Source organism: Erythranthe guttata, chromosome 7 (genome assembly GCF_056151865.1).
Source record: "Erythranthe guttata isolate IM_541 chromosome 7, IM_541, whole genome shotgun sequence".
Taxonomy (NCBI): domain Eukaryota; kingdom Viridiplantae; phylum Streptophyta; class Magnoliopsida; order Lamiales; family Phrymaceae; genus Erythranthe; species Erythranthe guttata.
Genome location: NC_142539.1, coordinates 8,978,994 through 9,001,140, shown reverse-complemented (window position 1 = coordinate 9,001,140; position 22,147 = coordinate 8,978,994). Strand labels below are relative to the sequence as shown.

Genomic DNA, 22,147 nt, shown 5'->3' with positions numbered 1-22,147 from the left:
AAACTTGGATTTATATAAAAAAAATATTGCAGAATAAATCATTTGATATTATACATTTTACATGAACATGACTAGAGAATATGTTTATCTTTTTTACTAATTTAATATTATATTCATAATTACCAAAATTTCCCTGATGTTTGTTTTCGTCTTACATCGACCCCCTTACGGTATGAATTTTCACGGAATTTTTTTTATTATGTGGAATAATCCCCGACAAGTGCAGATTCTACCCTGCACACGACATTTGTTATGGTACTTTTTTAAAACAAAATTACCCTGAGGGTGACTTTACACGAAATATTTATTCTTTTAAATAACATCTTCACAACTTTTTAGTATTACTATTACCTCCCCTAAGGGTAATTTTTGTATTTAAAACGTGAGATAAAAGAAATGTCATGTCTGCAAGGGTAGAGTCCACAATTTTTGGGATATTACATGGAATAAAAAAGATTCCGTAAAAAATCACACCATAAGGGGGTCGTGTAAGACATAAACAAACATTTGGGGGATTTTGGTAATTACCGATAAGTGGGGGTGATTTCTGTAATTTAGTCTAAGTTCATGAAGATTTTCGTAATTTATCCTATTAGCAGCGAGTATCGTTATTTTTACGTCTTAAAGTTTGCTTATACCTTTATATTATTTTAAATAATTTTAATGTCAGTTTGATAATATAATTAAATATTAATTTCTAATATATTTAATATGTGTTTCCTAATGTTTCAGGTACCACACATAAGGAATTTGATATAAAAGTTGCGAGATTGAATATAATTTTTTTTGATACAAAATTAATAGATAATTGCAAAAACATTGATGTAAAGTCATAATTAGGACCAAGTTCATGAGGATTTTCGTAATTTATCCTATTAGCAGCGATTATCGTTATTTTCACGTCTTAACGTTTGCTTATACCTTTATATATTATTTTTAAAAAAAAATTAATGTCAGTTTGATAATATAATTAAATATTAATTTCTAATATATTTAATATGTGTTTCTTAATGTTTCAGGTACCACACATAAGGAATTTGATATAAAAGTTCCGAGATTGAATAGAATTTTTTATGATACAAAATAATAGATAATTGCAAAAACATGGATGCAAAGTCATAATTAGGATTGTGATTAGTATTAGTATTAGAATTAGGATTATAATTAATATCCTTTGAATTAGTATTAGTATTAATACTAGGATTAGGATTCGGATTAATATAGTATTATAATTAATATTAGGATTATGATTATGATTAATGTTAGTATTAAAATTATGATTATTGATTCGTACTACATTTATTAGTATTATGATTATGATGAGCATTAGGATTAGGATTATGGTTAGAGTTATAATTAGAATTAACATTAGCATATCATTAGTATTATTAGTAATAAAATTATTAGGATTATAATTAATGTTAGAAATAGGTTTAGGATTATAATTATGATTAGTGTTATGAATAGAATTAGGAATAGGATAAGGATTTAGATAATATTAGTATTACACTTATAATCAGCATAAGCATATCCAGATTAACATTAACATTAACATTAGTATTAGCATTAGAATATGTACATTGGCACTAACATTAACAATATTAACATATTAGTATTAGTAATAGAATTAATATTAGTAATAGTATTAGTATTAATATTAGGATTAGTAATAGTATTAGTAATAGTACTATTAGTATTAATATTAGTGTTAATATTCGTTTTATTATTAGTATTAATATTAGTATTAATATTAATATTAATATTAGTCTAAATATCAGTATCAATATCAATATCAGTATCGATATCATTATCGGTATCGGTATTAGTATCGGCATCAGTATCGGTATCGGCATCGGTATAGTTATCGGTATCGGTATCAGTATCAGTATCAATATCAGTATCAGTATCAGTATCAGTATCAATTTCAGTTTCAGTTTCAGTATTCGTATACGTATCAGTATCAACATTTGTACCAATATCAGTATCAGTATGAGTATCGGTATCTGTATCAATTAAATATCAGTATCAATATCGATATTAGTATCACTATCAGTATCAATATCAGTATCAATATCAATATTAGTATCAGTATTAGTATGAGTATCGGTATGATTGTGAGTATCAATATGAGTAGGGCTGGCAATCGGGCCGTGTGAGCCGAGCCTGGGTCGGCTCAAGCTCATATACCATCGGGCCTCATTATTATAGGCTCAAGCTCAAATACCATCGGGCCTCATGCCTATAGGCTCAAACTCGGCTCACGCATTTTTTCGGGCTTCGGGTTTATATTGGGCTTATATCGAGCAATAAACAAATTACATATTTTACAACTTTGCAGTCGACATATTAAAGAAAAACAAAAAAAAAAACTTCGCAGTCTAAGCGAAAAATCTAGACTATTCATTGAAAATCAAAATAAGCTTAAAAAAATAAATAAATAAATAAAAAATCATAGTCTGTTCATTAAAACAAATAAATCTTAATATTGCAAATATTTAATCCTTAATTAATTATACTAAAAAATGCATCCGAGGCCAAAATGAAAAAAAAAATCATAAAATAAAATAACTAGAAGCAATTCTAAATGTCCTTAACTCTTTTCGAAAATCTTGAGACCTAAAATAAAAAAAAATAAAGGACAACAAACATATATATATATATATATATATATATATATATATATATATATATATATATATATATATATATATATATATATATATATATATATATATATATATATATATAGTCGGGCTTTATTCGGGTCGAGCCATGGTAAGCTTAGACTCGGCTCATAGTTTAATCGGGTTTAATAAAACGGCTCAAACTCGGTCCGGCTCACAATTAATGGGGCTCGGCTCAAATAAAATCGGGCCGAGCTATCGGGCTTCGGGTAGGCCCGGCTCAATTGGCGGTCCTAAATATGAGTATGAGTATCAATATTAGTGTATTACTATGAGTATCAATATGTGTATCGGTATTAGTATGAGTATCAATATCAATATTGGTATTAATATTAATACTAATATTGCTATGAGTATCAATATTAATGTCAATATCAGTATCAGTATCAATATTAGTATTAATATAATATTACTATGAGTATTAGTATGAGTATAAGTATTAGTATCGGTATCAGAATTATTATTGTTATTAGTATCAGTATTAGTCTTAGTATTAGTATTACTATTAGTATTAATATTAGTATCAATATCACTATTAGTATCACTATAAGTATCAGTATTATTATTAGGATTAGTATCAATAGTAGTCTTATTCTTAGTATTAGTATTAGTATTAGTGTTAGTATTAGTATTAGTATTAGTATCAATATAACTATCATTATCAATGTAAGTATCAATATTACTATCATTATTAGTATTATTCGTAGTATTTGTATTAGTATAAATATGAATATTAATATTTGCATTAGTATTATTATTAGTATTAGTATTAGTATTGGTATGAGTATGAGTATGAGTATTAGTATGAGAATTAGTATTAGTACTAGTATCAGTATTATTATTAGTATCAGTATCAGTATTAGTATGAATATTAGTATTAGTATCAGTATTAATATTAGTATTAGTGTCAATATTAGTATTAGTACCAATATTAGTATTAATATCAGTATTAGTAATATTAGTATTTGTATTAGTATTAGTATTAGTATTAGTATTAGTATTAGTATTAGTATTAGTATTAGTATCAATATAACTATAATTGTCAATGTAATTATCAATATTATTATTAATATTAGTATTAATATTAGTTTTATTATTAGTATTAGTATTAGTATTAGTATTAGTACGGGTATAAGTATTAGTATGAGTATTAGTAATGGTACGAGTATGAGTATTAGTATTAGTATCAGCTATTATTACTATGAGTATTAATATTAATATTTTTATTAGTATCAGAATTAGTATGGGTATTAGTATTAGTATTAGTATTAGTATTAGTATTAGTATTAGTATTAGTACCAGTATTAGTACCAATATTAATATTACTATCACTATTAGTATTAACATTAGTATTAGTATTCGTATGAGTATTAGTCGAATTAGTATCAGTATTGGTATTAGCATTGGTATCGGTATTGTTATCAACATTGGTATCAGAATGTGGCGTATACATCATATCTCTTTTGCAATATTTATAAGTTTTATTGTTGTTTGAGTAGTGTGCATCACCAATTGAACGCCATTAGTGATAAATTTGCAGGTTATTTGAATATCTATTGTGTTACTTCTCTGCTACCATGTTTGTTGTTACCTTAGTTATTTTGTAGAAGATTCACATGGTGTAGTAGATTGCAATCCAAGAAATAGAGTTATACCATATGTTTTCAAAGATTTCACTTAATCTTGATATCGTGTTTTGCACGCTTTCATGTTTTCTTATTTGTAATATATAACTTAATTTCATACGTGACAACTCTAAATTAAGAGATAAAGTTTATGTTTTTTATTTCCTTCCATTTTGTTTTACTTGAATTGGTATTGTTATAAAGAAATAGTCATTTGCACAAGTTTATTTTTCTCATTTTTAAAATCACCTCCGTGCAACGCACGGATGAAATACTAGTTTATACAAATTGGTAAATGAAATTTAAAAATTAATTATACATGTATAATATAGCAAATGGAAGAGGTACCATCCTACCATAAACCATCAGAAAGTCACCATAAATTAATTTATAAATCTACTATATATATATGTTATAGCGAATGGAAGAATTACCATGTATTATTATTAATATATGAATTTGGAAATTTGATTTATATCCATATGATAGCAAATGAACAAATTATCTTAAATCAAAGGGTTAATAGCATTTTGCCACCTGTACTTTGCCCGTTTTTGCGCTTTGCCACCTTAACTAAAAAAGTTGCACTGGCACACCTAAACTCGTTTTTTTGACGCACATAACCACCTAGGGGGAATATTCCGGCGAATCTTGAAAGATTCTGGCACACGCGCGATGCACATGACTAAATACATGGGTCTTTTCGTCTTGTAATCTGAAGATGTCATGTGGGGTAAAACTGAAAATTTTAAGGACTCAATTGAATTTCTTTTGAAACTTGCCCAAATTCTAAATTAATCGAAATAGAGTTGTGTGTCTGCTTCTTCCATGGGAGTGGGTCTTCTTCTTCTATAGGAGTTTCTCCCCATTAATATTTTTCAAAGAAACCCTTTCCAATGCTTCGAATGCTCCACTATGCAGGCAATTCTCTCTCTCTCTTTCTAATTCTATGCTTTTGTGGTTTACTGTAAATGTTGAAATTAATTGTATTGTAGATTTGTGTCTTTGTGAGAAAATTCAACAATGAAAACAAAGGTGGGATGCAGTGCATATGAAGCAGTAGAAGAAGAGTAGCAACAGGTGGAGTCGCGTGGTGTGCAACCACGAGGAATTTGTGAGGAAGATTTTTGTCCAATCATCCATAGCCAAAGATGTACGTACACAAATTCGTCCAGACTTTTGAACATGTCTCACTAATTCTCTAATCAAAATCACTTCCATCTCCCCGATGAACACAATCGTACCTCCACCAGTTCTCCAATCCAAGACCTAACAAACGAAAACTAAGAGAAACGATTGGACTTAATATGTTGATGACGATTAGGAGGAACATCGAGGAAAGTTCCAAATTAGGACCAAGATCGCCTCACAAGGTTTTTGATTAAATTGATGGGAGAAGATAACCCCTTATTTTTTTTAAAGCTTGGATTTTTTTCAAAAGTTGTTAGTTCAAAGAACAAATTAATGGGGGAAAAAGTTCCAGCGAAGAAGAAGAATGAGAGTTTAATATCTTTCAATTTCACCCCTTGGAACTTTCAATCTTTCAATTTCATCCTTTGGAACATTCAATTTTAACCCCACATGATATCTTCAGATTAAAAGACTAAATAATCCTCACTTTAAGCATGTGCATCGCACGTGCGCCGGAAAAATGAGAAGATTCGCCAGAATATTCCCCTTAGGTGGTTATGTGCGTCAAAAAAACGAGTTTGGGTGTGCCCGTGCAACTTTTTTTAGTTAAGGTGGTAAAGCGCAAAAACAGGCAAAGTACAGGTGGCAAAATGCTATTAACCCTAAATCAAATATGAACTTCGAAATGTATATATAAACTTATATGTTCGTAAGTCGTACCTTATTGGTGTCGAGTTCAAACTTCGCCCCCTCAAGAATTTCTTTTTGCACTCAAAATACAAAAATGAGACTGTTAATAATTATAAGGGTAAATTACACCCACACTTCTGAGGTATGCTAAAATTACTTTAAGGTCTGTGGTATTGATAATTACACACACACCCCTAAAACATAGTTAGAAACTCTAATGAGATAACGCATTGGATTTGTTATTCTGATAAAGTTATAATGGACTTTTAGTTCCAGAAAGTGGTGAAGACAACAAAGGCTGTAAATACTCAGGCTTCACATGTAATGAAATATCAAAACTCCAATAGGAGTTATCATGAATGAGTTTGTACCCACCGCCTTTGATGTTCCCGATCTATTCTATGTTACACCTAGTAAAATATATGAGATAGATCATTATTATTCATACACAAACACCCACATTGGTGTGTGTAAATCAACGGAAAAATATTACCCGGTGTAATTTTCACTGGGTGCAGCATAAAATAACCGATGTTCTCCCTGTTGTGAAGATAAAATAAGTAAAGCTACTAAATATATTTGAGTTGATTGCACAGAACCCCATGTGTAATTTCGAGTGACCAAAAAAGCCCTCGTATTATAAAGTAGCAAGAATCCCCATATATTATTTTTTACCAAGCACACTGCCACTTAGTTTGTTTTTTGCGGTTGACTTAGATAAAATAACAAAATTATCCTTACCGTAAAATAAAACAAATTAAAAAAAAAAAGTGAAAATAAAATCCCAAAAAAGAAACAAAAGAAGAAGAAAAAGGAGAGAGAGATAGAGGGGTTCTGTTGCTTCATCTTTCCATTTTTAGTTTGGTTTTCATGGCAACTCTATTTTTGATCGTTTGTTTTGAAGTTGTTCATATACGAATCAGTGTTTACAGAGTTCAGGACCAATGAAAGAAGTAACTTATGGTTGTTATGTCTCCTGAAGAAAAGAATAAAAAAAATTGGGTTAATTTGGAGAAGATGGCTTTTTTCTCAAAGTGCTAAGGACTGAATTGAAAATTTGGAAAAACTTCATTTTGTGTCTTAATTTTTTTTTTGGTGAATCTATAATTTCTGAAATTTGTAACGTAAAGGATATTTTGATGTTTCCATGGTCAAAAATAAACACCCAGACGCAAAATCTTCGCGTGTAGTGCACGATAAGCTGTCAAGGTTCTTACTGCCTTTGACTAATTTTCATAGGGGTTTTTTTGCTAATTTTTTTGAACACGTTTTTTCTTCCTTTCAAGATTACAAAGGGTGGTTTTTGCGAAAAGCCCAAATATATTTAATCAAACATTTCCAACATTTTCAGCAAGCAAAAAAAAAAAAAAAAAAAAAATATATATATATATCTTCATCGAAACTCAAAGAAATTACATTACAAGTTTTAATGTTTTATAATCAAACTTGAAACTTTTACAATACTAGGAAGGTGGACGTGCGTTGCACGTCTTGTGTCAATTTAAGTGGGTTCTTTTTATTTCTTCCTTTTTTGTGGCATATTATTCGATCAAAGTAATAAGACAAATTAAAATATCGAAGTTATTTGGAGTATATTGATATTATTCATTAATCAAACTTTGTCTAATATTATAATATATTTAGATTCATAATTTCTACTTATATTTGTATTCAAGATTCCATTTAATATTTTTTTATTTTCTTTCATCTTGATATTTTTTTTACATCGATCATCATTGGAAAATGTTATCGACCCATTTCTTCTTATATATATTATTTTTTCTTGCAACTTCTTCTTGGAACACTATCATATTTTCTTGGATAGATAGATTATTATTGTCATTATTTTTATGTTTGAAAATAAAATTCATCGACTGTTACAAGCTAAGTTATTTATAGTTTAACTTTGTTTAATATTATAATATAACATGTTTAGATTCATATAATTTCTGTTTATATTTGTATTCATGATTCCATTAATTATTTTTTATTTTGTTTATCTTAATTTTTCTTTTCAAATCTTGAAGCGAACTCCAAAAATTACATCACAATGATTTTGCAACAATACCTGAAAACCCCTTTAAAATTGTGGAGTGGTGAAATGATGAAGAAAATCCCAATCTAGTAGTGAAACTTGAAACTGTAAGTTATGAATATATCTCCTTATTTTAATATTAATCTTACAATATAATTTGGGGACTGAGCTGATTTTTTTTAAAACATATGAAACAATGTTGGTTGTTTAACTGCTCCATCAAGATGATGTGGAGTTGGAATAGAAACATAGTCAAATACACTGATTTTCCTGATTTATAGGTCCAGAAGATTTCTCATTCACATAATAAGTAAGAAAAATTCTCAAAAGTTTGCAAGAACACGTATTTCATTGATCCATTTCCCAGAACCTTTTTTTTCCATTTCATTTTTTTTCTTGCTAAATTTCGAGTGAGTGAAATAACGTGATTAATTTTATACAAACTTTCTACAATTTTATATTTTTAATATAATGTAACACAAGAAAACATTTACTACCACCACATGTGATCATATTCATAACACAAAAATACAAAATTAAAATCTCAAGAAAATGAGTAAGTTTACAATATTTGTTGTGATGTATATGTTAACTGTAAACCCTAAACATGCCAGCCAAATAATTGAAAATTTGTTAAGATTTTAAAACTTTATTTCATTTTTTCTCTTTCCAAAATGACTTAATTATTCCACTTGGCACTCAAAATACAGCATTCGGCACTTTGCACAAAAAAATAAAAAAAAAATAATAATAATAGCACTGTGCACTCTCAAAAGGTAATTAATCATTCACATCGCACCCCAATTATTTTAGCGAAATTCTCTAAGTAAATTATTTGTTTGGTAAATCTTTAGTAAAAAAATATATATATAATTTGCAGAAATTTTCAAGCAACTTAGTGAGAAAATGATTGAATGGTGGGGAGAACTAAACAATTTAACTTGACACTATCCACCACAAAAATATATTCTATTACAAAGATCAATATATCATCGCTGACTACACCGACACAAAAATATTTATTTTTTGTGTACAAGTATTAATTTTTTACTTTTCCACCCTTCAACTATTTTTTCACAAAATTACATAAAAAATATCGTTTCATACAAAAAAATCATCAATTTTTTTTACCAATTCCAAAACTGTGGTACATATCCAATAAATTTGTAATTTGAATTATATTTATCACATAAAAGAAAATTTTATTTATAATACTACTAAAATATGAATTATCTTTATTAACCTTAAAACTTATGTTGGCGTGAACGTGATTTTTTTTTGTGTGGCATTGCAAAGTGTCAAAATGCTACATCTCGAGGGTGCAAACTGAAACTAAACCTTCCGAAATATCAGTTCCATTTGTGAAGTTACAATGTTTGTTCCTTATTTGTATTTGGCTTCTCAAGTAATGGGTGAACGTGTTGTGTGGGGACGGTGGGTTAAGGAAAATTGAAAATTACAATCTCCATGGTGTGGATGATGCCACGTTAGTTGGATTTCCCTAATTTAATTTCACGGCATAAAATAATAATGGTAAAAATGTAAATGCACATTATTTCAACGGTGTTAAATTCCTATTTGACTGTTAAAGTTATGGACTATTTTGTTACGTTTTATAGTTTAGGGGAGTATTCGAGACATACCCCATAGTCCAGAGGTGAAAACTCTACTTTCCCCTATATTATATTCAAATGATTACACACTAACATTCATGTGTGATATATTTCCCCATACAATTAAAATATAATATTAATGATTTATTGCCAATTAAGTAAGTTTCTCTCCTCTTGCAACGTGTAGATAGAAGTAAATGCAAGAACACTTTCACAACACACTCTCAAGAAAAAAAACATAAATAGTAGATTGAAAAATATATAGCTAAAAGTTAAAATAAACAAAGAAATCTATCATCGTCTCAATTAATGCTATTCGCGATTGTCATGCTCATCGTGGACTCATGGCAACAAGCGTATCGTTCCATTTACAAGTGTAGAGAAGCGGGCCGCAAGAAAATTAGTTGATCTTAAATGAAGAAAGTTTGAAAAGATTTTTTCTAAATGTAGGAATTGAGAATTTGAATTCCCCTGTAAATAATCATTAACATTTTCTTTTTGTTCACTTTCATGTAAACATGTAGTATTCCGTTTTTAAAACATAAGGCGGTGGTCCAGCGGTGTCGTCACCATGACGTGTAATGTCTTTAAGGAAGAAAATATTTGTTCATAAGTTAATGCCATTCGTTCGCGTGACCAAATATTTGGTTTACACATACTAATTACAAATATTTGATTGAATGTATTATCATGTAACTGACCACATGATAATCAATTTGGTAATTAATGATTCATGAATCATAAATGTAGAGAAGAGGAATAGGACAATGACAATATGCTGGTAATAAGAGTAACCGTATCCAACCAGGTAAATGGATGGTCGTTCTTTCTTTTTTTTTTTTTTTTTTTTTTTTGAACAATGGATGGCCTTACTTATCAATACTATTATTTATTTGTAAATGAAACTTCACATATCAATAATTACTATTACTGGTATAGCCATTAATTTAATAATGAAATGGTAAATAGATACTAATTATTAAATTCATAGATAATATATCAATTATTTATTATTAACCAATATTACTTAATTAACCTTCTAGTATTGCCTATCTGAAAGGGTATTTTTGTCCGTACAAAAAACGGAAGAAACTTCACATTTTATTCATACTTTTATAGATAGTATATAACTTACACATTAAAAAAAGAAATACAAGAAAAGGGAATCCCAACTCTGTTCTTCAACTAACTAGATAGTTCTTTTTTAATCTTATGCAATTCCTTAACAACATCTTTCATGGACATCCTATCGCTCGGCAATTCTTTCGAACACGACAATCCGATTCTCATAATAGAAGACATACATTTCTCCATCTTACTATTATTCTCATGCGGGCCTTTTTGCATGTAAGGATCCACAATTTCCATTATACCGTCAGGAAACGCCGCATTAACGAAATTGTGGAGATTGACATGATCATTAAACGAATCATCGGTTGGTCTTTTATTCGTGAACATCTCCAAGACAAGAATACCGTAGCTATACACATCCCCTTTAGTTGAGATCGAGTTACTCATGCCATATTCTGCACGTATTTAATTATTAGATATAGAGCTTGTAAAATATAGAGTTTATTGAAGACGAGAGACAAGTAATAATGAAGTCGTACCTGGTGGAACGTAACCGAAGGTACCCTTGATTCCGATTGTGCTACTGCTTTCTTGAGTTGGAAGTATGCTTGAAATGATTTTCGCTAGACCGAAGTCACCGACACAAGCCACCATATCTTGATCCAAAAGAACATTACTCGGCTTCAGATCGCCGTGAACAATTGTCGACTCGGTACCACAATGCAGATATTCAAGCGCTTGAGCAACATCGAAGGCAATGTTGAGCCTCTCAATCAAATCGAGATTTCTAAGTTGTGGATCGGATTCTTGTTCACCGTTGTAGTACAACCAGTTATCTAAACTCCCGTTTGATTTAAACTCGTAGACAATTGCTTTGAAGTCGTTTCCTTGGAAGTCTATGCTCTCACAAACACTCAATATTTTCACGAGATTTCTGTGTCTTATGTCTCTTAGCGCATAGCATTCTGCCATGAAGCTCTTAGAGGCCCCTCTCACCACAAGATTCAGCACTTTCACGGCGATCGTTTTCATCCCGTCGTCAAGAATGCCTTTGTAAACAGATCCGAAACTTCCGACACCGATTAGGCTAGTTTCCGCAAATCCTCCCGTTGCTTTGAGTAGATCGGAATATGAAAGCCTCAAGAAAGGACTTCCATTCAACGACGGTGGAGAAGATGCCTTTTTTTTCATTGCTCTTCTCTTGTAAAGAAAAACGACGAGGCAGAGTAGTGCTGCAACTCCGGCTATTGGGATCACAATTTTTACGAGAGTCGGTATGATTTTCTTCATCGTGGAAACCGATGATGAAGTGCAAGGACGAAGTTCCAACTCAAGAATTCCTCCACACAATTCATTGTTCCCTTGTAGGAAAATTTCACTCTTATTTTTAAACACTCCAGTTGTTGGCACTCCTCCTTGCAACCTATTGAAAGATAGATTCAACTGTTGGAGACGTAGCGTACTGAGAAAACTTGGGACTGTCCCGGACAAATTATTTCGTGAAAGATCCAAATTTGTTAAGCCCATCAAAGAACTTAGGCCTTGAGGTATGTGTCCTTCAAGTAAATTGCCCTCGAGGTGAAGTTGTTCCAAGCTAACGCACTTTCCTAGAGAGTCGGGAATAAGTCCAGACAATCTATTGTTTGAGAAATCTAATTTCGCTAGATTTTTCAATGATCCAACTTCCACTGGAATCGAACCCGTCAATGCATTGTAAGATAGATACAAAGAAATAGAAATGGTGGAAATAAGAATCTCTGGAGGTATCGGGCCATTGAAGTTGTTTTCGGAAATATCTAGTTGTAGCATGTTAGTGCAGTTACCAATACTCTTAGGGATCACCCCCGAAAAATTGTTTCCGCGCAAGTTTAATCTATTAATCAAACTCAAGTTTCCAAATAAGGATGGTAACTCACCCGTAAATCTATTTTCCGCCAAGTTTAGAGTATTCAGATTAAAAAGTTTCCCAATGCCCGGAGGAATCGAACCCTCAAGGTAACTATTTGAAAGATACAAGGAAGTGAGACCGACAAGGTTTTCGATACCCGATGGAATATTTCCACGCACTTGAGTACCCCCAATTCCCAAGTACTGAAGATAAACCGAGAGATTTCCGATGCTTTCGGGAATCGTACCATTAATTAATGGGCTGGAAAGATCAAGAACTCGTAGTTGCGTGCAGTTAGTGAGTGATGAAATGAAACTGATATCATCTTCAATTAAGGTGTCCGCGGCGTATAAGGTAATAAGCCGCGGAAGGCCTTCAAACATTGGCATGGGACCACTGAAATGGTTGAACGATAACACCATGGTTTCAAGTAAAGACGCATTCGAGAGAGAAATCGGAAGACTCCCACTAAATTGATTCATCCCCAAACTCAGAAACCTCAGATTAGGGAGAGTGAGGCCTATATTAGAGGGTATTGAACCATGAAGACTATTAAAATCAACTATAAAATACTCGATAGTAGATATATTGAAGAGACTCGGAGGAATGGTGCCCGTGAGATTGTTGTCACCTAAAGTAAGAAATCGTAGTCTCCGAAGTTGGGCTATGGATTCCGGAATTTCTCCATTCAAGCCACAAGACCTTAAATTAAGTTGTCTTAGAGATGTTAGGTTTCCAATAAATTGAGGGATTAGTCCTGAAATTTTGTTCTTGGCCAACCCTAGATCGCTTAGTTTCTCCAAAAAACGAAGCTCCGGAGGTATGGGCCCGGAGAGATTGTTGTCGATCAAGTTCATATAAATGAGATTTCTACATTGGGAAATATTTTTGGGTATTGTTCCTAGGAAAGAATTGTTGCTAAACTCTAGATACTCGAGTCGTCTTAAAAGACCGATTTCCTGAGGAATTCGGCCCTTGAAGCTATTGTTTTGGATATCGATTCGTCTAATGAGAGATTACCTACATGAGATGAGAGTGAACCAATCAAGCGTTGAGAATCCAACTTTATGCCAACAACTCGGTTCGGGTGCTTACGACCGCATGTGATTCCGTTCCATGTGCAGAAGTTTGTCGTTTGATTCCACGAGTTTAGAGCTCCGTTTGGATCGACATCAACGGCTTCTTTGAAGGCCAATAATGAAAGTAAATCTGTTTGGTTGCTTCTGGAACATGTTGCTGGACTGTATAGGGCAAGAGAAAAGAAGATCAAGAAAGAAAAAATATTGATGGATTTTGCCATTGTTTCTTGAATGGTGGTGATGCTTGTTTCTTGATTTTGGTTGTGTGTGTGTATATATATATTCATAGCAGTGCATGCACAATACATATGAAAATTCCAAGTCAACACCAAAGTCTACGCATTAACAAGTACTGTTTTGGAATTTTGTCAGTTTTTCAATGCTTGATTTATTTGGACACATATAATTCAACGAAGACGTTGACTTCAAGACTGAAGTCTCTTTATCACTTTTTTTTTATTTTTTTTATTATTATATATATTATTTTCCCTAAACATCTTGCATCTTGTTCTTGAGGAACTACCCTTAGATTTTTTTAGCGCACACTTTACCCCCCAATTTTTTAAAAGTGAATGCGCCCCTTCAAAATGTTATTCTTGTTGTACATTGCCTCATATAAAACTCTGATGGATGATTCATTGGAGTTGAGTATTTTTGTTGCACGTTGCCCCTTTAAATGTTATTTTTGTTGCATACTGCCCCTTAAAAAAACTATTTTTTTTGTGCATTGCCACTTTAAATTTTATTTTTGTTGCACATTGCCCCTTAAAAACACTATTTTTTTGCACATTACCCCTTTAAAATGTTAATTTTGTTGCACAATGCCCTCAAAAATTGGCTTATGGGGCAAAGTGCAACCAAAATAATATTTCGAAGGGGGAGTATCCCTTTTTTGAATTTTTAGGGGGAAAGTGCGAAGGCAGAAAATTTATAGGGGGTGAAGCGCATTTTTTCCCTTTCTTTAAATTTAAATTAACCTTTTTTTTCGGATAAATATGTAATACCAAATGGAAAATATTTTGAACTAAACTCAATTGACTTTTAAAGACTTTTGCCTACAATCAAATTCCATTCTGAATTAGTGAGACCCTCCTAGACTATTGTGAGAAGACAAAAGTACCCTCAACTAGTATAACCCTAATTATTTGCCCACTTACCACTTTCATCTTCTCTCTTTTCCACCCCTATACCTAAATCCCTCAAAATACTCCTAAAATTTCAAGTTTTATCCACTGCCGTTGCCGCGCCGCCACCGCCGCCGCTTCCTCCTTCGTCTCCACATAAAGAATTTATTTCTCTCGTGTTCGTTCTCTCTCGGTTTCTCTCTCTTTACACCACCATCGTCTCCACATAGATTTGCATACCACCACCACCGTCGTCGATCGCTTGTGCCGCCGCCGCATCCTTCGTTTCCACGTAAGGGTTCTTCTCTCTTTTTTGTTATCTTTCTTGATTTCTCATTTTTTTTTTCTGATCTGCCCACCACCACCACCGTCGCCGCCTCTCTCACTCTATCTTTCGTTCATCACCGCCGCCATCGCCGTTGTCGTCCACTCCCCCTCCTCTTTCGTTAATTTTCTACTACTTTATTTATGTATTTTTAATTTCTCTCTCTCTCTTTTTCTTCAGATCTGAAAATACAGTTTCAAATCTGTACAGTAGCAGCAACATGACTATAGTCATATTCGAATATGATTATAGTCATATTTATGTATTTAGTTAGACGAATTGAAGTGTTGTCGTTGACTCCTCCTCCCTCTCTTTCGTTAATTTTCTACCTTTATTTATGTATTTTTTTCTCTCTCTCTCTCTCTCTCTCTCTCTCTCTCTCTCTCTCTCTCTCTCTCTCTCTCTCTCTCTCTCTCTCTCTCTCTCTCTCTCTCTCACATCTGAAAATACAGTTTCAGATCTGTACGAAAGCAGCAACATGACTATAGTCATATTCGAATATGCCTGTAGTCATATTCGAATAGGACTATTGTTGAATATGATTGTAGTCATATTCGAATATGTTCTATCTTGTTTCAAGTTGACTAGTAATAACAAGATTCAAATTGTCATTTTTTGTGATTTTTTATGTGGATGTTGATTGGATTGTTTCCCCAAACAATAGGGAATCTTAGTTGTTTTATATACTTTGGTAAACATGACTGTACCGCATTATATAATCAAAATTTTGAAGTTAAAAATATAAAAAAAATGCAATATAAAGAAAGAATATGACTACAGTTGATCTAATCACATATAGTCATATTCAACTATAGTCATATTCGGCGTTGTAAACTGTCCAAAAAAAATTCAATTTTTTGTTTAAAAAAATAATTTTATTAAAAAAATATTAAAACATAAAAAATAATAAAAAATAAAAAATAAAAAAAATCATGCTTTCCTTTGATTTGGTAGCAATTTTTTAGGAATTTGGAAACATATTTTTAGGAATTAGATTATTGTTATGGAAAGATAGAAAAAATGAATAAATGGGAGAAATTATGTAAATTGACATAAGGGTAGAATTGGGATTACAATTTCTAGGGATTATCTCAAAAAAATATTTAATGGGCAAACATATTACCATTTCTTAACTATATGAGGGGTTTATTATTACTAATGACCCTTTCTTTTTTTTTTTAGTCTGACAAGATCAAGATCTTATAAAATTAAGGGTTAATGGCATTTTGCCCCCGAACTTTGACGTATTTTGCACATTGTCCCACAGACTAAAAAGGTTGCATGATGCCCCCAAGGTCTATTATTTAGACCCCTGATCATGAAATCGGTCATTTCCGGCCAAAACTTCACCTGAAATGCGAGTGTGCCAATCACACGGGACTTTTCAAGGGTAAAATCGGCAAACCACATTGTTTATTTTTTCCAACCAATCATATTTCCCCACGTCATCATTTTCTTCATACCCCCGTTTTCTGCATTACCACATCAATTTCACACCTTACCAGTCAACTCCATACCTCAGAAAGTTCAAGAAATGGTGGGAAACAAAGCTGTTCCAGCTTCTCCTCCATTACCCAACCACCACAATAAATCTAAATTACTTTTCTTTTTTTGCCTTCTGAAAACATAATACTTCAATAGAAATATGTCAAAAGAAAGTCCATCTATATGAATATGAGTAAATTGCAAAAAGTACCCTATGTAATCTCTAAACAGCAAAAAACCCCTATGATAAATAAAGTAGCAAACACCTCCTATGAAATTATTTATATAGCACACTTGGCCCATTATCCATTTGAGTGTTGACTTGATATAAAAAGATACAAATACCCCTGAGATTTTGCAATTACTAAATTCTTATATTTTCTAACTATTTTATTTATTTTATTTTTGTTATATCTTAACTATCCAAGTACTGTTGGATCTTTTATTATCAGATAATTTATGTAAATATTTTAAATTATCTCTACATCAAAAGAAAACTTAAATACCATTATTATATATTTCTCTATTATATATTTAAAAAAACTTATACTTAATTTTGATTACCAAATTTTAATAGTTTTTCAGCTTAATTGTTTACTAATTTTTTAGAAATATTTTAATTTCTAAACAATCAAATTAAAAATAAGATATATATATATATATACCTATAATATATATTCACATATAATTACATTTTGAGGGACAATTTCGTCATTTCACGTCCAAAACAGCAGCCAGCCGCACATTCAACGAGTGAGTCACACGAAATTCAACCGGGGTTTCTGCCTTTGACATAAATTTCACATGGAGTTTTTTGCTAGTTTATTTATCATAGAGAAATTTTTGCTATTTAGATACTGCACAGGAGTGTTTTTTGCAGTTTACTCGTATTGATATTATTACCAATGTTGTTAGAACCGGACCGAACCTGCCAGTCGGAACGGTTCGACTGTGATCCGGGAATAAAGTGGTCCGGTCTGACATCTAAAACCGGAAAAAATAAAAACCGGGGTCAAATAACCAAAATCCGATTCGACCTGGTAAAACCTGAGAACCGACGAGTTGGTTAGGGAACCCGCTTTTCAGCCAAAACGTCTCGAATCACCGCTGAGTTGGTTATTTGTGGCTAGATTTGAGCGAACCTTCAAAGATTTAGTAGTGAGTGGCCGGATCTAGTCATCAGCGGTTGAAGGATTGTCGGATATGATCATGGGTGATCGAACAGGGGTGGCCGATTGCCGGATTTGAAGAATAAAAAATAGAAAAATATAGAATATAAGCAATAAAATATGTAAAAACTGAGGTGAAGTAGATAAAAGTGAAAATAATAAGTGGGAGATTAAAAATATAAAGAAAATAATATTTTTAAAACATGAAAAGTAATAAAATAATGGCATATTAAAACAAATCTTTAAACTCGGTTGAACCGGTTCGACCCTATAAACGCAAGACCCAAATGATCGTCCGGTTCTATAGCCAATCCAGTTCTGAAAACATTGATTATTACACAACATATTCACTCCGGTAGTCCCGGTCCGATCCGCACCCCATAAAGGCCACCCGCATCCATTAATGGCAAATGGGAACAGCTCATTTCTCGTGCATTTTCTCTGCTCATAATCACAGCTAGAATTTTCTAATTTCTCTACATTATTTCGGGAGAATTACACTTTTGGTCCCTCATGTTTGGCCCGATTTCACTTTTGGTCCCTCTTGTTTCAAAGTGAACAAAGTTCACCTCCAAGTTTCAATTTTGAACACTTTTGGTCCCCGCCGTTACATGTCCGTTAGAAAGTAATGGAAAACACTATTTTGGGGCGAAAATTGAAATTTTAACTTTTTTGGGGCTGAAAAATAATTAAAATTTAAAATAGATTACTTATAATTAAATTTTTAATAATATTAAGTATAATGAAATATATTGTTCATTTCTTTTTTTATTATTAAAATAATCATAAGTAGTATAATGAAAACTAAAATTATGTATAACGCACAATAATTTATTTAGTTAATTTTTTTATTATTAAAAAAATAATTATAAGTGGTATAATTATAATAATATTAAGTATAATTATACATGACTTGTTTAGTTAATTTCCTTTCTATTATTAAAAAAATAATTATAAGTAGTACAATTATAATAATATTAAGTATAATTACAAATAATTTGTTTAATTAATTTGTTTTTTGTTATTAATTTTTTTTTATCATAGGTAGTATAATTAACAATAATATTAAGTATAATTAAAATAATTTGTTTAGATAATTTTTTTTGTTATTAAAAAATTAATTATAAGTAGTATAATTTTTTTGGGTGTAGCTCAACTGGTTCCGGAGGTGGTAAGTTGGTGCAAGGTCCTAGGATAGAATCCTGGCAGCCGCAGTGTGAGAATTTCAACTCCAATAAGGGTTGGTTCCTTGTGGGCACCAGGTCCGGGTTCGCTACCTTAACGGGCCGTTGAGTTACCATGATTTACATTCCTCAATCAATTCTTGTCGGGCCAAGGGATGGGGGCCCTGGGGGCGAGGGATTTCGCCTTTTTGGTGCAAGTATATTAAAAAAAGTAATTTGTTTCGTTGATTTTTTTTTATTATTATTAAAAATTATAAGTAGTCTATTCTAAATGTATAATTATTATCAGCACCAAAAGATTTGAAAATTTCACTTTTCACCCCAAAATATTGTTTTCCGTTACTTGCTAACGGATATGTAACGGCGGTGACCAAAAGTGTTTAAAATTGAAACTTGGAGGTGAACTTTGTTCACTTTGGAACAAGGGGGACCAAAAGTGAAATTGGGCCAAACATGAGGGACCAAAAGTATAATTATCTCACATTATTTCCAAAATATATCATTTCCATTTTTTTATTTTTTTTTGTTGAAGTCAAGTTGTCGGAGCTCTGATCAGCTGACTGCATCATTAGTTTTGACGTCAGCTAATTGGAGCTCCAACAATTCGCCATTGGAAAAAAAGAGTTAAAAGGAAGAAAAAAATGGTCAGATATCAGCTAATACTTATTCAGCTAATCAGAGCTCCGAAATAAAAAATTTAATTTAAACAAAAAAATAATTTTGCAAATTATCATGTTAATTTTGAAATTTTTACGTATGACTATATGAGTATTATTATAAGTGTATATTATTATAAGCCAAAAAAAATCGGAGACGCTGCCGTTGAAACCCCGTAGACACTACACCAAAAAGGCCCTTTTCTAACGGTTATCATCCGTTAGAAAAAATATTTTAGTATATTATTTTCATCAAGTCTTAGTAACAACAAAAAATCCCATAAACTTCGAACGTTTTTGCACTTTACTCCTAGAACGGAAAAACGTTGTACAAACATACGTGAACTTGCTAAATTGTTACACCAGTGAATAAAATGTTCATTTATAGCAAAATTTATGCCTGAACTGCACACGTGCAACTCACATGTGGAATAATAAGGGGTAATTTCATCAATTCACAATAATTTTAGGGAAAAAAAAAAGAAATAAAAGTGGCCACCCATCATCCTCTTCCTATCTCCCTCTTGCTGCCGAACAGGGGTGGGGAGATTTTTGACACCACCACCACCACCTCTGCTCCGCCGCCGCACCACCATCTGAAAAAAAACCTCGTAAGACATAAATAACTTTGACCTGCTTCGTAGATTAAATTTCACGCTCAATTTCACGAGATTCTTCAGATTACAATGGGGAAAACATTCATTTATATTACTAATCCCGACCACCGCGGACCCATCGCAGCTCCACCAAATTCACACCGCCCTCCGTTTAGCCAATCACCGTCTCTCTCTATTCCTCATCGGTGGACAACCTCCGCTGCCGCCGGATCCCACCGCCTTCCCAATCGCACGGCCTGAAAACTCGGTCTCGTCAGCCGTGGGCGGCGGCGGCGAGTTTTGTGAGAACGGGTGATCAGGGCGAGCCCATGCAGATGGGCGACGGAGAAGAGGATGAAAATAGCAAATATTTGGTATAATTACTTCATCAATTATGTCTCAGTACATCTTTTGCTGGCGAGTGGATGAAATTTTGTGAAATTTCCACAATTCGTGGTGTAACTTTTTTGGGTGGTCTAGGGTCCGAGAGGGGTTGTACTACTCGGTCCCAAATGATTGAAAATGAACCAATAAAAATGTGACACATATAATTTGTACGAACCCCGTGAAAAAAGTACGATACCTACCTTATAAGTGAATTACATAAAAACCCCTATAACTAAAACTTAAATAACAATTAATAATGATAAATAATTAGGGCAAATGGCAAAAAAAAGAAATGACAAGCGACTTAAATGCACATTGGTCCACAAAAATAACAATCTTTCAAATAAACCCATCCTCGTGTCTTCACTCTAAAATACCATCCATAATATATTTTTTATCAATTCCATACATTATACTCTAACTTCCTTAATATTACGCATTGACCCCACATTTAAACAAATATATCACATCAACAACCCCCATTTTAATAATTTTTTGAAAAAATATTTTTTTAGAAATTAATTTTTTTTCTGAATTTTTTTTTCCGGCCAGATTCCGGCGTTGACCGGGCGAGCGGTTCTCCGGTGTTGACTTTTTTTTTTTTGAATTTTTTTTTTTCTTAAATTTTTTTTCCGGCTCCGGCGTTGACTTTTTTTTTTTCTTAGAGAAAAATATTTAATTATATTAATGTCTTGGCTGCTAAATTACTGTCTCATACAGTAATATTATTGTTTCGGACAATAATATTACTGTTTCGGACGGTAATATTATGAATATTATTTTCCAGAACAATAATATTACTAATATTACTGTCCCAAACAATGATATTATTGCATGAGACAGCAATATTACGGTCGAAGACTGTAATATTACAGTCGAAGACAACAATAATGTAGGCAGTTAAATTAATATAGTGATAAAATTAATTAATATAGTAATATTATTGTCTCAGACAGTTAAATTACTGTTGGAGACAGTAATTTAATTAAAATATTCTTTTTAAGAAAAAACAAAATTTCAAAAAAAAAAGAGTCAATTAACAGTTAAATTACTGTATCCGACAGTTAAATTACTGCTGGAGACAGTAATTTAGCAGCCAAAGCAGTAATATTAATTAAAATATTTTTTTTAAGAAAAAAAAAGTCCATTAATTAATAGTTAAATTATTGTCGCCGACAGTTAAATAACTGTTGGAGACACTAATTTAGCAGCGAATATAGTAATATTAATTAATGTAATTTTTTTAAGAACAAAAATGTTAATTAACAGTTAAATTACTCTCTCCGAGAGTTAAATAACTGCTGGAGACAGTAATTTAGCAGCCAATACAGTAATATTAATTAAATTATTTTTTTATGAAAAAACAAAATAAAAAGAAAAAAAGTCAAAGCCGGGGACCCTGCGG

General features: G+C 31.9%; 1 protein-coding gene across 1 annotated transcript; it reads right to left on the bottom strand.

Moving 5' to 3' along the window:
• Positions 1-10,842: 10,842 nt before the first annotated feature.
• On the bottom strand, positions 10,843-14,095 carry LOC105950344 (uncharacterized). The gene is made up of 2 exons (XM_012973697.2): positions 11,389-14,095; positions 10,843-11,304 (listed from the first exon to the last, which is right to left on the bottom strand). Exons 1-2 carry the CDS (start codon positions 13,592-13,594, stop codon positions 10,964-10,966), a joined length of 2,547 nt encoding a protein of 848 aa, XP_012829151.1. The 5' UTR covers positions 13,595-14,095; the 3' UTR covers positions 10,843-10,963.
• Positions 14,096-22,147: the final 8,052 nt, after the last annotated feature.